A 16,105-nucleotide genomic window follows, 5' to 3' on the forward strand; every position below is an offset into this window, starting at 1 on the left:
TAATTTCTATACATTTCCACTTGCTTCGGTTAAAATTAAGATTATCAATTTATTATTAAACTTTGATATTAAAAAAATAATATTTGCCTTCATTTTTCTGCATTATAGTTAATTCAAAGAGAAAAATAGAGCATAACGAAAACAAAAATTCATACATCCCATGTTTTCTAACAGATTAAGACTTAGATATGGTTACGTATATTTTGAGTGCTTATTAGTAATTAATTATTATATGTTAATAAAGAATATAGTACTACCTAATGATGACAAAATGGTAGTTATCGACCCATATTATCCATTTAAAAATGAGTTAGATAATAAATTTTTTAAAAACGAATTAATGATGAATAAGATTCATATTATCTACTTAGAAAATGGATAACAAACGATAACTAATGGATGTAACTTTTACATTTGTAAAGCTTCAAATTGAGGGCTCCTCAAGTTGGGAGACTATAAATTCTCTCGAAAGTGATCATATTCAAGAAAACATGAATAATATGAATATCCATATTATCGATCTATCCATAGCCGACCCGACAGTTTGCACTCCTAATACCACCAAAGATTATAATAAAGTGATAATACTTCTTCATTCTTAACCAGAACTTTTAAACTCCAGTATTGGAATAAAGTTTTTAGTTGACTGCGCCAAAACCCGTAAAATAATAGAATATGGAGAAATTATTAAATATTAAAATAAAATATTCTAAAATAAAGCAAAATAAATACTGAAGAAAACTGTCCTAACTTGGAATTGATGTTGTTAGTACTGTTTCTTTCCTGATAGGGATACTCCATCTAACAGCTTTTTCTTTCACTGGTTTCTCTTCCCTTGCATTAGACCCAAAGAAAAAACTTCACCAAAAACCCAAGAAAATATATAAATACACCAAAAGTTTCAATTTTGAATCACACCCAAATCTCAAAATTCAATTAACTTGCCCTTAAATTTCTCTTCACACATTTCCCCATTTTCAATTCCCTTTAAAAATCCCACCATTTTCTTATCCTAAGTCATAAAAATGGTAGCTTTAAAAATGAAGGTTTTAGGATTTATGTTAATAATGCTTTCAATTTCTGCATTTGCTAAAGGGGATGAGAATGAATCATCTAAGCCACCAACAATAGTCAAAATAGTGAAGGGTAAAAAAATGTGTGTTAAAGATTGGGAATGTAATAAGTTATCAAGGTTTTGTTGCAATTTGACAATTTCAGATTATTTTGAGACTTACCAATTTGAGAATTTGTTTGCTAAGAGGAATTCACCTGTAGCTCATGCTGTTGGTTTTTGGGATTATAAATCTTTTATTACTGCTTCAGCTCTTTATCAGCCTCTTGGATTTGGTACTACTGGTGGTAAGCAAATGCAGATGAAAGAAATTGCTGCTTTTCTTGGTCATGTTGGTAGCAAAACTTCTTGTAAGTTCTCCTTTTTCTTTTTAAAAAATTAAGCTCAAAGTATACTTCTTTTCTCTTCAATCATCCAGTTTTCAATGTGTGTGTGTGTATGTATTTGTGTGTGTGTGTATTGCATAATGTGGGCATGAGATGAGTTTAAATGGAGTAATGTGGTCAGTTAAAATTCATAAGCCAGTTGAAACTTGTTTGGGACTGAGGTGTAGTTGTTGTTGTTGTTGTTGAAACATGTAGTTCTCACTTGCTAGGCTAATCCGGATTCGTGCCATAGAAAGCATGCGACGGAGTTTCTGGTGGCCCCAACCCAATAGAACTCCATTCACAAGGCTTGAACTGGAGACCTTTTGTTAAGAGTGAAAAAAAAAAGTTATCATCCCACCACACCCTTCGATGATGAGCTCAAAATATGTTAGTGCATGGATAAACATCAGATTTAGAGAATCCCTAATTTTGTGGAACCCCTAATTTGTTTCAAAAGACAAAATTTTGAGTATTATGATGAAGCTCGCGCCAGATTGGGTGGAATGGATATAGAGGATTCATCTAACTAACCACGACTAGTATGGGATTGAGGCATATTTGTTGTTTCTAGTTTGTTGTTAGTCTAATGTATTCATTTCTGTCATATTTTATAGATCTGTGTTTTCCTCTTTGTTATTCTTTAATGACTCATGTGGTGCTTTGTTGGTCAGAAAATGGTGAAAAATGAATGGAGAAATGTTTAGCCAATGGAGATATTTGATTACCTTCAGATTTGAAAGTAATATACTAATATTAAGAGGTTTTCTTTAGGAAAACTCAAGGAATTGGGAATGATTTTTGAAAATTAGAGAGGCTCGTGAATAATTTGATCTTGTAAGGATTAAAATGTATATGAGTCACGATTAAAACTTAGTTGGATCAAACGTAACAGTACTTAGAAAAGATCAATAGCTTGTGGGAAATCACTGGTTTAATTCGATCTTGTTTGAGATTATGTTTGGGTCTTGGGTCTCCATCTGTTGTAACTTACTTATGTTGAGCTAATTCTAGAGATGTTTGAGCAGTTAGTTGGCCGAGTTCAGATAATGAGAATAACCAAAAATGGGGTACCAATTTGTTTGCTGTTCCAGCAGAGTAACTCCGTTTTGATTATCAGACTAGTGTATGTTCCAATTGAGACAGTCACTTAAGATTGTCTCCATCTGAAAATCACTTAGCTTGTTGCTTGATCTGTATCTCTCTGTGTATTAGGATGGGGGTAAAAGCAATTCTCGAGATGTGTAAGTGATATGGTTCGTTAGCAAACCAGATGATCTTTGGATTTACTTCTTGATCATGATTGTTTAAGTTGTTTTCAGGAGTATGCTCAATGGTTTTCCAGTCATATCACCGTTCATAACTTCTAGGGTGTTCAACATTAAATTAAGTTTTAATAATCCTTTGGTTTCTTCAGCCGTGCTTGTCCGTGTATTCAACTCTCTTCTCTTTCTGCCAATTTACGACTTTATGTAAACAGGTGGTTATGGAGTCGCCACCGGTGGACCATTCGCTTGGGGGCTTTGCTATAACAAGGAAATGAGTCCTAGCCAAGATTACTGTGATGACTTCTTCAAATTAACCTACCCATGCTCTCCTGGAGTCCAATATTATGGTCGTGGTGCCCTGCCTATATACTGGTAAACGTTGCATTACCAATTTAGATTACCTATTATTTCTTCTTTGTTATCAACACACCACTCAATCCCATTGGGTTCTCTTCTCTGTTACGGTGTTGTTCTTGTTGTGCGATTTCACATCAACTTTAGCTGATCTACCACTATAGAACTTAGTTACAGGAGAAAGAAAAAGCCATTTAGCTCATCTGGTCCTTGTCACAGTATCTGCTCGAGCTGATGCCTGTTTCTTTATTTGATTAGGAATTTATTTCATTCGTCTAGCATATACAAGCACTAATGATATGTTTTTCCTTGGGTACTTCTACCTAGGAACTACAACTACGGAACTATAGGTGAAGCACTGAAGGTAGATCTGTTGAATCATCCCGAGTACATTGAACAAAACGCGACCTTGGCATTCCAAGCTGCGATTTGGCAGTGGATGAATCCAGTTAAAAAGGGTCAGCCTTCAGCTCATGATGCCTTTGTTGGCAATTGGAAGCCTACTAAGAATGATACTTTGTCTAAACGAGTTCCCGGTTTTGGCACCACAATGAACATCCTATATGGTGACAATGTTTGTAACCAAGGTGATGTCGACACCATGAACAACATCATCTCCCACTACCTGTACTACCTCGACTTGATGGGCGTTGGTCGGGAGGAAGCAGGGCCTCATGATATACTCACCTGCGCAGAACAAAAACCTTTCAATCCATCCTCCACCTCAACTGCTTCTTCTTGAGACTTAACTTGGATTTTCGACAGTCTGCATCTGCTGCTTTATCCTCAATGATTTTCGCAAAAGAAGCATTATCCAATAAGTGGAGCAAGATTGGCTTTGTCCTGCTCCCGGTGTAAACTGTGTGTTTGGGAGTCGTATATAAGGATTAAGGATGTCGCGCTTTCTTGTTGTGTCTTATTGAAGTGAATTTTGATCATGTAGTTTGTGCGGTGTTCGGGCCGAGGGTCTATCGGAAACAGCTTCTCTATCCTATCAGGGTAGGGATAAGGTCTGCGCACACACTACCCTCCCCACACCTCACTTCCACGATTATACTGAGTTGTTGTTGTTGAGTGTACTTTTAAAAGTCTTGATATATAATGTGCAATGTGAAAACTTCTCTCTATTATCTTTTCAACTGTTAAAATGAATATGCAAACAACATAAGGAAAAGAAGAAGAGGAAAAAGAGAAGGTTCATTAGAGGGAAGGAAGCTGTTGACAATTCTAAAAATATTGTCAAGACATTTTATCCACTCCTTAAGAGACTGTCCTTTTCTTTTACCAAGTTAAGACATTCAAAAAGGTTGTCAAGACATTTCTTCCACTCTCTGAGTTTTAATAACAATTGTGTTCGGATCAACTTGTACACGAGTCCGGAATCCAATTGTGGTTCTTTTGGACTCAAAATACCGAAATAGGTTAAAAAGAAATTGGTGACCAAAGTATATAAAACGTGCTTTTGAAATGCGTTTTACCTTAACTTTCGTTTGGGACGTTAAGGTAAAACGCCTTTTAAAAAGACGTTTTATATAAAAAGCTTTTTTTAAATACGTTTTACCTTTTTTGATTAGACGTTTATATAAAAAGTGGTTTATTAAGGCGTTTTATATAAAAAGCCTTAATAAACCACGTTTTGCCTCTTAAAGACAACAGTGATAATACCCAATTCCAATTACTTCGCCAAATTGAGTCATTCTTCCTTATTAACTGCAAAACACTCCTATGTTTTAATTATGTGCCTTAATTTTTTCTTTTTATATTATTTGAAGAATATCACAAAATTATTCCTCTCCTTTTTAATGGTATTGGTGTCCGGTCAGTGCACACACTTAAGACCACGTAACTATCTTGTCAAACTAATAAAATAAAATCGAGTAGTGTATCATAATAATAGAAATAATAAAAAGATGATCTAAGCAGAGGCGGAGTGTCAGGATTTTATTCTTATGGGTTCTAGATTTTAGCATACGACTTCATGTGTTAATGACTGTATTCTAAATCCATAGATCAGCTTGTGCCTCCACCCCGTAATATAAGAAGCACCTATACACATAAAATGTAAAAAAAAATTGTGTCTTTATATTCTTAAACATTATCTAGTCAAACTAAGAGACATAAAATGAAATCGATAAACTATATCATAATAGATAGTTTATGTTATAATAAATAGAAATCTAATAAAATAGTCGAGCTGCACGTAAGCTGGCACGACGCCACCACTACCATCATCATCATCATAATAAAAATATGTCTGATAAAATAAGAAACAGAAATCCGATAAAATAGCCGAGCTGCACGTAAGGTGGCTCGACACCACCACTACCATCAACGACAACAATAATAACTAAGCCTATATTCCAAATAAGTTTACCCGATACCACCATCATAATAAAAATATGTCCAATAAAATAAGAAACAGAAATCCGATAAAATAATCAAGTTGCACGTAAGCTGGTTCGACACCACCACTACCATCAACGACAACAATAATAACTAAGCCTCAATTTCCAATACGTTTACCCGATACCACCATCATAATAAAAATATGTCCGATAAAATAAGAAATAGATATCTAGATAAAATAGTCAAGCTGCACGTAAGCTGGCTCGACACCACTACAACATCAACGACAACAATAATTACAAAGCCTCGATTCCAAATAAGTTTACCCGATACCACCATCATAATAAAAATATGTCCTTATTATCACTTTTAACCCGCGCTAGAAACTATTTATATTTGGTAGCCAAAAAAGTGTATAAATTTTGTATTATATATATATATATATATATATATATATTACACAAATTTTATATATTTTTTCAGTTATTAGTTTTACATCGGCTATATAATATCATTTTTTCAAGCTGACCCGACACCACCGTCATTAAAAAAAAAAAAAGGAGAGAGGGAATAATAAAATAACTTTCACTGACAGCTAAATATACACAGATATTTCCTATATTCTCAATCATAACCCTCGGCCCCCTGAACTCCCTTCCTCATTCTCAACGTAACAAAACAGACAACAGACTCAAACAATCCATAACCTTCTCTCTCTCTCACACACACACACACACACACACACATTGTTCTCTGTCATTACCTGTCTGCTTAACTGTTTCTTCACTTTATTCCCTCATTACCCAAGAAGAAGAAAGAAGCCGAAGAAATTTTCTTTATTTATTTATCAGGTAAATGGAATAAATAAAAATAAGCCCTTTAATTTCGGTTGGTTTGTATGGCTATAATTATTCCTAATTAGTTGTTTTGTACCTCACCCTTTTGCCCTCTTTTCAATTCTCAGGGTTTCATTTTTTTGTTTTTTGAGGGATCAATTTGAATTTGACTAAATTTCATTTTTATTTTCCTCTCATTTTCAACTTCCCCAATTCATTTTCGGACCCTCTGGATCTAACCCTTGTCTGAGAAATTTTCAAGATTTTATTCTTTTTGTTCATTTGGTATTGTGGATTGTAATAGTTGATTAATTTGATTGCTATGGATGATAATTTTCACAGGCAAGGGCTAGTGGTAAGATTATATAAATTCCCCCTTTGGGTTTCTTGAAAATATCTGTTTTTCTAATTTAATAAAGCTTCATGCTATAAAAGAGGAATTTTATTTTGTATTGGGATCGGGGCGTTGTTGATTGATTGTGTGGTTGATCTCTGGCTATGTGTGAGTTTGCCTTGAAATGTGGATTGTATGTTTGGTTTGATGGAAATGGAATTAATTTCAAGATTCTATTTTTGGTGCTTTGATTTAATGATGGTTTTGTCTAGTTTTTAATTTTGTTTCCTTTTTGCCCAATGTGGAGGAATGTACCATTTAAGGGGATTCCTTAGAAGAACATGAAATTGGAATCATTAAATTGTGATGTATATTGTAGTCATGCATCGATATCTTGTATCTTTTGATATTAACTTCTGTATCTTTTGCTATTAATATCATAGTTTATTGGTGGAGAGAGGTAGTATTTCTGTTTTCTCTGCTTTTAACTTGTTTTCCTTTTTTCCTAGGGAGCTTTTACTTAAGATATTCTTTGTTGGCAAGTCTAGACATTTTCCCCTTTTTTGCTCTTTGATAAATATCAATGGAGCTCCTTGTGATTTATTTCTGTTAAAATTGATTTTTGGTTTTGGAATTTCTGAGGGATGCGCTCTTAAAGGCATCCAGCAGATTGTGTTATTGACGGGTTCATTTGTCTAATACAATTTTTGTCATTTAGATTTCAAAAATATTGCAAGTACCTTGTAAATTACCCTCCGAACAAGGAGAGAGCTGTATGCCATTTCCATCAAATTATTTAGGAAATAAAGTGGTAGTACGTGTATAATGAAGTATGTTCATTCTTACATTTGAGTTACTGAACAGGCACATGCTCCTCCTCCTGGACACTTCTCACGGTTGGAAAACAGAAGGGCTGAAGACGATCTTTATTTGAGAAAGAGAGTGAGGATGAGAAGGTGGCTGTGCTGCACCTGTCAAGTAGAGGAGTCCTACCCATCAAATGAAACCGAGCACCTTAAAAACCCTGCAACTCATGCTGATGGTACATTATTGCATTTTGTGCTTAAGCTATCTTTAATGAAAAAACCAAATTGCTTATCTCCTTTGTTGTCTGAAGATGAGTCTTTGCCTCGTCGGTGCCATTTGATTTAGCTGATTGATGTGATCATTTTGTCATTGCATCCCTGATTCCCCGTCACACACTAGAGTACAAATTTAGGATACTTTGGAAATTTTAAGAAGAAATTGAACTTCTCATGGTGATATCTGATTGTGCTCTCCCTTTATATATATGTATGTGTAATATTGTCTTACAGATCTTTTCTGAGGCATTATGTACCACCATACGTTTGCCTATTATATAAAAGGGTTGAAATCAATCTTAGTTCGGCTTCCAGAATTTTTGTTTGCATTCAATTTGAGTGAGTGGAGCTAATGAGGATCCTCTTAAATTCGAATTCAACTATGCTAGCGTAAAGGGTACTGTAGATTTGCTTCATTAAATTACTTAACTACCGCTTTCAATATTCATAAGTTTTGTCCCACGACAACAACACAAAATCTTGAAATGATACCAGACTGGCTACACTAAGACATGCTGAAATTAAGATCTACTCAAAATTTTAATGAAAAAGGAGTAGCCGAAGATTCTGATTACAGCTAAATCCCGATGTTTCCTAGCAAGATTAAAAATTTGATCAGATCAGCTTTGATCCAACTCTTGTAATTTGTCCAAAGTAACCTTGTTTATTTATTTATTGATATTCCAAATTGTGGTATCAGAAACATTTGCTTGAGAATTGTTTATAATGGATATCAGTGGTAGGCCTCTTGATTTGCTTTGTTAATCCCTGTCTCCGAGGAAGTCAGAGGGGATATGCTCGCAATGCAGAAGGAAGATTTCATCGCTTTCCTAAAAGATTTAATTTTAAAAAAAATAAAAATTGAAGGACCTAGTGTCTACTTCAAATATGAAATTTGACTCTATGTGCCGTCTATTTTGGATTCTTTTTGGTTATAAAATACTTTCTTGATAACCTTGGAAAGTATTTCGGACAGTTCCCATGTGCTTGTTTGCTCAGGAAATATCATGTCAAAAGTGTATGCATCCTTACAAGGAACATATCCCAACTGTTCTATTTTAACTTTCTAGTTTATGGGTGACACAGGGTCCCAGATGAAACTTGTGATTAACAACAACAACAACAATATTTCTTTTAGAACACTCAAAAAAAAAAAAAAAAGAAGTATGACATATCTTCCTTCAGTTGAGTACATATATGTTCATGCCACATTGAATCTATTTGTCTGGATCGTTTTAGGACTATTATTTATGGCATGTTTGGCTGTGCTAAATTTCTAGTGCTTCTTAGACAAGTCTCAGTTTTCCGATTGGCGAGATAGTTTTGGTTTTAATTAGTTTCCTTTGGTATCTGGTACCAGGATATCAGAACGGGTCAAGAGTACCAGGTCCTGCCAAGGCTGAAGCAGAAAAAGCAATACCAACTATAGAGGTCCCAGCATTATCTTTGGATGAACTGAAAGAGGAAACTGACAATTTTGGATCAAAAGCATTAATTGGTGAAGGTTCTTATGGGAGAGTATACTATGCTAATCTAAGCAATGAAAAAGCTGTTGCCGTGAAAAAGCTTGATGTTTCATCCGAGCCTGAGACTAATGTTGACTTCTTGACTCAGGTAAAGTGTATTTTCTCATGTAATTCTTTTTGGCTGTGATACATGTAAATCTCTCTGATATCTGTTTCCTCTTTTCACCTTAAGCTTGCTAGAGTTTCAAGATTGAAGCATGGCAATCTTGTTGAGTTGCTTGGTTACTGTGTTGAAGGAAACATTCGTGTATTAGCGTATGAATTCGCAACGATGGGGTCCTTGCATGATATTTTGCACGGTATGAAAAAAACTTCATGTCTTTGAATGTGAGAGAATTTATTAGCTTGATAGATAATATATTCTCTCTGTATTATGTATGTTCTTGCTTACAGGAAGGAAAGGAGTACAAGGGGCGCAGCCGGGGCCAACACTTGATTGGATGCAGCGGGTAAAGATTGCTGTTGATGCCGCAAGGGGACTCGAGTATTTGCATGAGAAGGTCCAACCTTCAATAATACACAGGGATATAAGATCAAGCAATGTACTCCTATTCGAAGACTACAAAGCAAAGATTGCAGATTTTAACCTGTCAAATCAGGCTCCTGATATGGCTGCTCGCCTTCATTCTACTCGAGTTTTAGGAACATTTGGCTATCATGCACCGGAGTAATGTCTCCCACCTTTCTCTTCTGACTAACCTTTTATATTTGTTCTATCGGTACTCTGTTTCTTCTTTAAATGTTGTACACATGTTTTGCGCTTTTGAGTTTTTCTGAACTCCTCGCTTCTGGTAACGTATTGCTGAATCTTATTTTCTATCTAGCCACTAGATTAACTTCCTTTTGGGTATGATACATTTCGAACTAGGAATATACAACTTAAGTATAAAAGTGGGGAAATTTAAGCTACTAGGAATGGGTGTGATCTGCGGTAAAAGTTGGCAATAGGTTTTGTAAATGATTATATAGTAACATTGAGTCTCCGATGCATCTAACTGATGTTAAAGCATATTTGGTAGAAATTATTGATGAGATTTAATGCTGTTGAAAGTTTTCTAGAATAAGGGCCCGATGAGACAAAGCATCAGTAAGAAAAAGTAAGTTTTAGCCACTGAAATAATATTTGTAGTTGCTAAATGACGCATATACCATGCCTCAACAGCATAGGAAAATGGTAATGCAGCAGATTTTCCGGGTTTCTTCACTTTATGTGATAAAAGAGTCTACTGGGGCTAAGGAAAGATTTAAATAAGTAAGGTGCTTCTTCGCTTCTGGGGTAAAAAGCTAAATAAAACTCAAAAAAGCCAAAGATACTCTGAAATTAAGTTTTGAATATTAAGGTGTAAAAGGCGAAGAGGCTTTCTTGGAAATCCGAAAGCTCATCTTTGCTTTTGTGTTGGTTTCCTTTTTTTTATTGTGGATGTTATATTTTACGTTTATCAAGAGATAATTTGCCACTAAAGTTAGCTTGTTATGGGAAAGGAGCTGGTGAAGACAACAATGTAGCTGATATTTCGGAGTTTTTCAAATATAAACTACTTGTACTGGTGAATTTCATTTTCATGATTTATGGCATCTTTTCTTCCCCACCATACCTATAGTAACATTTAGCATTTGGATCTGTTTGGACGGCAAAAACAACTAACCACTTTTGTATATGGGATGGAATGTTTGGATCTCTTGTTATAAAATGTACAAAGATAGTTTGCTGATTTGCTCCTTTACATACTTTCATTTATTGGTATAAATTATAGAACCAGTTTTCTACTCAAGGTTTTGTCTTCTCGCGAATAACCAAATGTTTAAGCTTTTGAGTGAAGGTAGTTTTGTTCTCTATGAGTGATTCTAGTTGATAATTAAGCTCTATCTACAAAGTTAGATTACAAAGTTGTGAGATATTTGCTGGAGTTGTTTCTCTGCCGGTTGTTTAACCTGTTAGCATCTCCGTCACCTGCTTTGCTCCTTTATTGGTGTAAAATGCTCCAAAAAAGTTGTTTTGTTTCAGGAGTATTATCTAACCCAAGTATCGTAAAAATAATTACAGATATGCTATGACTGGACAATTGACACAGAAGAGTGATGTGTATAGCTTTGGGGTGGTCTTGCTTGAACTTTTGACCGGAAGAAAACCCGTAGACCATACAATGCCTCGAGGACAGCAGAGCCTTGTTACTTGGGTGAGCATAGCTTCACATTTTTTTTCGTGCAGTTTTATTCCTTATGTACTCTTCTCTGCTATATGTTTAGATCCTATCCTTGATGTATAATAATTGCTTGTTTAAATTTGTAGGCTACCCCGAGACTGAGTGAAGATAAAGTCCAGCAATGTGTCGATCCAAAGCTGAAAGGATATCCTCAGAAAGCAGTGGCTAAGGTCTTCTTCTCCCCTTCTCCAATATCTGCTCCCCCTCCCTACCCCCCCCCCCCCTTCTCCCGCCACCACCCCACCCCACCCCAAAGGTCCCAACTAGTCTTGATTGGAAAAAGGTGCTGCAAAGGTTCCTTACAATTTCTGATTGGTGATGTTCTTTTTCTTATTTTCCGGCTCATTCAGATGGCAGCTGTGGCAGCGCTGTGCGTGCAATACGAGTCTGAGTTTCGTCCGAATATGAGTATTGTTGTCAAAGCTCTCCAACCACTGTTGAAGGCTCCTCCTGCACCTGCTCCAGAAATATAAGGAGCATATCGTCACTTTGCTTGTTTTGGATTCTCAACTGATAATTTGCACTGTTTTGGTATATCATGCCAGTATTTCATTTGTAACATGACATAAAAATAAGACTTACTTCAAAATTTTCCCCGTATTTGAAAGTGGTGTGTATGATTGATTGCTTAACTTCCATGGTGAGATTGTTGAGGATTTCCTGAGACTGAGGGTTGTCTATAATTTTTTTATTAAAAAAAACGGATTCTGTCCTGTCAATTTGTGTATTATATTTGTACTCATTGGTATTGTATTATATTTATAACGATATGATTTATACTATTCAGATTGGACCTCTAATTTTGGCACCTTATCATTGAGAAGACTAATATACACACGCACACAATTGCTGTTTGCCATAACCTGTCTACTACCATGTTTATCCTTCCATGTTAGTTTATACTCCTTCCGTCTCAATTTATGTGAACTTATTTGACTGGGCATGAAATTTAAGAAAAAAGAGAATACTTTCTAACTTGTGGTATAAAATGATTGAAACAGAGGAAGTAACAAATAACATTTCTTATCGGCTTTCACATCTATGATTTGTCAAACTATATGGATACAAGAGCAAGAAAATGAACTAAACAACAAAGTTCTATGTTAAGAAAGGGGTTGCTTTTCTAGTAAGGTGGGGCTGGTAAGGTAAAATATTATCATTTTGGATATTCCTAATAAGAGATTAAGTAGGCGTTTGGACATAAGAATTGTAAAATTTCAAAAAATGGTGAAAAAATTTTTCAAGTGAAAATGGTATTTGAAACTTAGAGTTGTGTTTGGACATAAATTTCAGTTTGGGGTGTTTTTGAGTTTTGTGAGTGATTTGAGTGAATTTTGAAAAACAGTTTTTTGGAGTTTTTCAAATTTTCGAAAATTTCCAAAATGCATCTTCAAGTGAAAATTGAAAATTTTATGAACAAACGTTGATTTCGAAAAAAAGGAAAAAAAAAATTATGTCCAAACGGGCTCTAAACCCTCTGTCTGAAATTACTGCGTTATTTAGTTCAACTAGAGTCGGATAATCCAAGATCTTGACTGCAATTACCAGACAATCACTTGACTAAAGCTCCAGAAGTCGTAGCGATAGATGAGTTTGCTCAATCATTAAACTGGTCTCTGTGGAGGGGATGACACAATCAATCCTGTTGTCCAAGTCACTACAACCCATTTAACTAATCTAAGTCTAGCATCAGCAGACAACTTTAGGCAGTGCTGGATGGAACTGGATTAAATTCATCCTCAGGGCATGGAATGGGTTCCGAGCCGAGGGTCTATTTAGAAACAGACTCCCGACCTTCACTAGGTAGGGGTAAGGTATGCGTACACACAACTCTCCTCAGACTCCACCTGTTGGGATTATACTGGGTATGTTGTTGTTGTTGGCTTGGAATGGGTAGGCTTCACATTAGACTAATCCGCCAATATAGACACAGTTCTACAAATAAGGAATGAATCTTTAGAAAGAGAACCAAATTCACACACTCTCTCTTGTGAACAGACTGGATCTGTGGCTCCGACCAGTATGAATACAATATACTGCTGCACATCTTGGATACCTATCAAAGGCTGGCTCATTGCATCTGAAATTAAGCAGAGTAAAACCTCCATGACCAATTTAACAGAAAAAGGTGCGCCCGGGTTTTTTTTTCTTTGTGGGGGGGTGGGGGGTTGGGGGGGAGGGGGGGAGGGGTCTCCGTAACTCCATGCTGCTCCGCAACATCCAACAATGTCCACATTGATATTAATATATAATCTGGCAAGTTCTCAAATCCTAAAAGTCCTCTGAGTAGTAAAAACAGATGCAGTGAGAACGTCAAAGAGAGCTACATCTCACTAAAACATAAGTCAATACAATGAACTGGCAAGACGGCTTCGATGAATTAGGTTTCTCTAGTGATCGTTATGAACTTTCTCAATTGTACATAACATAGCTATGCCATTCGATAGCTGATACTGGATTCCTGCAACAGCAAGTTGAAGCAGGTGTGGGGTTGGAGTACAAGGGTGGAGGAGAGACTGATGCCAAATTTAACATCTAATATACAACAATGAGAACTAGCCATAGAGCTATAATGAGATTCCGCCACTCCTGTTAATTATCACGCCGTAGATGGCCAAATGTGTATGAATCATGGGCGAGATTCTGCATGAAGAATGAAGTACATTAGGAAAAGAGAAAATGTTGGTCCAAATGTCAAGAGATTACAGTGATTAGCAGAGACTACTAAATCCAAACTGTAACCACAAGCTCACTTTCCAACAAAAAAGAAAAGATTGAAAAGAATAAGCTACTAAATGGAGGTAGAGCTGTCAGAAATGGAAGAGAGGCATTTCAATTTACAGAACAATATCAGTGCAGCTCAACGAAATAGTCCAGCCATTATTCCAAGGGATTGGTTTGTTCCGGAACTAGCAATGTTGCAGGCATTATATTACACCAGAACTTCAAAAGGGTTATTCTAGTTTTATTATTGGTAAAATAAAGAGCTAACCTTCAAAAGAGTAATTTTATCCTTCAAAAAATAAATTCTGTAACTTAGGTGTGTCTATCGTTATATCAAAGAAGAGAAACACATCTCAGAAAGTAATAACTATCCAAAATTTTCTGGGTGACAAGATGTAGAGAAACAGGAAACTCAAATTGTGCATACAAGAGCCTTTACTACAGTCCATAGACCACCAATAGAAGGCCAAGGTTTTCGTTGGACAACTCTGGATTACCCATGGATCAAATCTTCTGAGGCATGACCAAGGTATGGAAATAGATAAACACAACCAACCAACTACATGTAAGCATTTTGAAAGGAAACTAGGACTTGTTTTAAGGGGCAACCACTTATTATTTAAAATACAGATTTCCTAGCATGAATGAGACATGCTCCAGGAATGCGGAAAAAAAAGTTCACCTCAAGCCCAATTCTTTTTGAGGATAAAGGAGAATCCCCGAGGGCCAGTGGAGCACGGTCGAAATACATAATGGGTCCGGTCCTCTAACTTCCCCACTTAAATATCAGGCTTTTGTTTGTGGCAGGGTGGAAACCTGTATCATGCGCCTAACCCACACATCACAAGTTGCGCTCTTACCACTAGACTAAAGCCCTAGGTGCTACCTCAAGCCCAATTTTAGTAGCAAAATTTTGCCAACACTGACCTTCATTATTCCTGGAGATGAATGGTTTCAATATTCATGAACATCCCAAAATGGAAAGAGTGTTGCATTGATTCGGGCCGGAGGGAGTAATAAGTTCCAAAATAAATCAATCTTGCTTGATGCTATTTATTAGAGAGCACTCATAATTTCAAGTAAAGTTACCAGCAACTTTTGAATACCTGTTCTTGGGCACGGAAATACATGAAAGGTGTATTGTGGAGAAAGTTTGAAACTCTAGAGGTATAAATATCAGCATATCTGCAGTTTCAAGTTACAAAGATGTAAAAACAGTCAAGATACTTACAAAAATCTTTAAACATCAATTAATAGCATATTAACAAAGTGACATAAATTTTCACAACACATTGACATACTTCTCAATTTGACGCATCAAGTGGCTTTTATCCCACAGACCTGCACGTGAAAGATAACCCCACCTGAAAGGAAAATAAGGCAGATAGAACCCTCAAGTTAAAATTTGTCAATTGAAAAAGACACCGTTCCTGTGAGCTCATCTGAGAAAACATGCAGATATGCAAGTAAAAATTCCTTCGACCTTTATAGGTTAAACTTGGTCGAGGTAATGTGGACTCATTCCGAAAATTAAAATGTCAACTAAGAGCTAATGTAACCATAAATAAAACAACACACTCCAAGAAATCTGAGGCAGAATTGAAGAAATAGGTAATTTTAAAAGAAAAATCTCCAAGTCACCTTTTGTTGAAAAGCTCTCCGTCCTCATCCAACATTGGACCAATTTTCTGGTCTAGCCTCTGCATAACAACTAGTAGCTTTTGCATGCTTTCTGTGAGCTCATTATCGTCCATATGTGTGGCAGCAAGGGTCTGATGCATAGTAAGGCAATACATCTTTAAAGTGGTTACATCAAGTAACCAAAATGATAGCACAAAGTAAACAACACAAGTCATTAAAGACATTGCAATTAGCCTTGTTAGAGAGCCAGACCTTTTTCTTTGTTATCTATCTTTTTCCTGATACACGTAAAGAATATAGCAAAATGGAACTAATTCCCAAAGAAACAACCATCGACTTCAATACCCCCCCCC

The 16,105-nt window shown here is 36.0% G+C and overlaps 3 protein-coding genes across 4 annotated transcripts in view; 2 read left to right on the top strand and 1 right to left on the bottom strand.

Moving 5' to 3' along the window:
* Window positions 1-763: 763 nt before the first annotated feature.
* LOC109238596 (chitinase-like protein 1) lies at window positions 764-4,195 on the top strand. Its single transcript, XM_019405083.1, has 3 exons — window positions 764-1,422; window positions 2,918-3,077; window positions 3,387-4,195. Exons 1-3 carry the CDS (start codon window positions 1,026-1,028, stop codon window positions 3,799-3,801), a joined length of 972 nt encoding a protein of 323 aa, XP_019260628.1. The 5' UTR covers window positions 764-1,025; the 3' UTR covers window positions 3,802-4,195.
* Window positions 4,196-6,027: 1,832 nt separating this feature from the next.
* LOC109238598 (PTI1-like tyrosine-protein kinase 3) lies at window positions 6,028-12,187 on the top strand. 2 transcript variants are annotated; one of them, XM_019405087.1, is made up of 8 exons: window positions 6,028-6,256; window positions 7,440-7,617; window positions 9,018-9,271; window positions 9,356-9,482; window positions 9,577-9,850; window positions 11,228-11,360; window positions 11,474-11,557; window positions 11,738-12,187. In XM_019405087.1, exons 2-8 carry the CDS (start codon window positions 7,524-7,526, stop codon window positions 11,858-11,860), a joined length of 1,089 nt encoding a protein of 362 aa, XP_019260632.1. In that variant the 5' UTR covers window positions 6,028-6,256; window positions 7,440-7,523; the 3' UTR covers window positions 11,861-12,187. The 2 variants fall into 2 exon arrangements, with proteins under 2 accessions (XP_019260632.1, XP_019260631.1); XM_019405086.1 differs by lacking the exon at window positions 6,028-6,256 and adding an exon at window positions 6,351-6,596.
* A 1,419-nt stretch (window positions 12,188-13,606) lies between these two features.
* Window positions 13,607-16,105, bottom strand: part of LOC109238597 (5'-nucleotidase domain-containing protein 4) — a 14,169-nt gene continuing 11,670 nt past the window's right edge. Inside the window, exons 14-17 of the mRNA XM_019405084.1 lie at window positions 15,753-15,883; window positions 15,413-15,475; window positions 15,218-15,296; window positions 13,607-14,030 (exon numbers count right to left, since the gene is read on the bottom strand). Coding sequence (XP_019260629.1) covers window positions 13,980-14,030; window positions 15,218-15,296; window positions 15,413-15,475; window positions 15,753-15,883 — 324 coding nt within the window. The 3' untranslated portion in view covers window positions 13,607-13,979. The remainder of the gene's footprint in view (window positions 14,031-15,217; window positions 15,297-15,412; window positions 15,476-15,752; window positions 15,884-16,105) is intronic.

Source organism: Nicotiana attenuata, unplaced genomic scaffold (genome assembly GCF_001879085.1).
Source record: "Nicotiana attenuata strain UT unplaced genomic scaffold, NIATTr2, whole genome shotgun sequence".
Classification (NCBI taxonomy): domain Eukaryota; kingdom Viridiplantae; phylum Streptophyta; class Magnoliopsida; order Solanales; family Solanaceae; genus Nicotiana; species Nicotiana attenuata.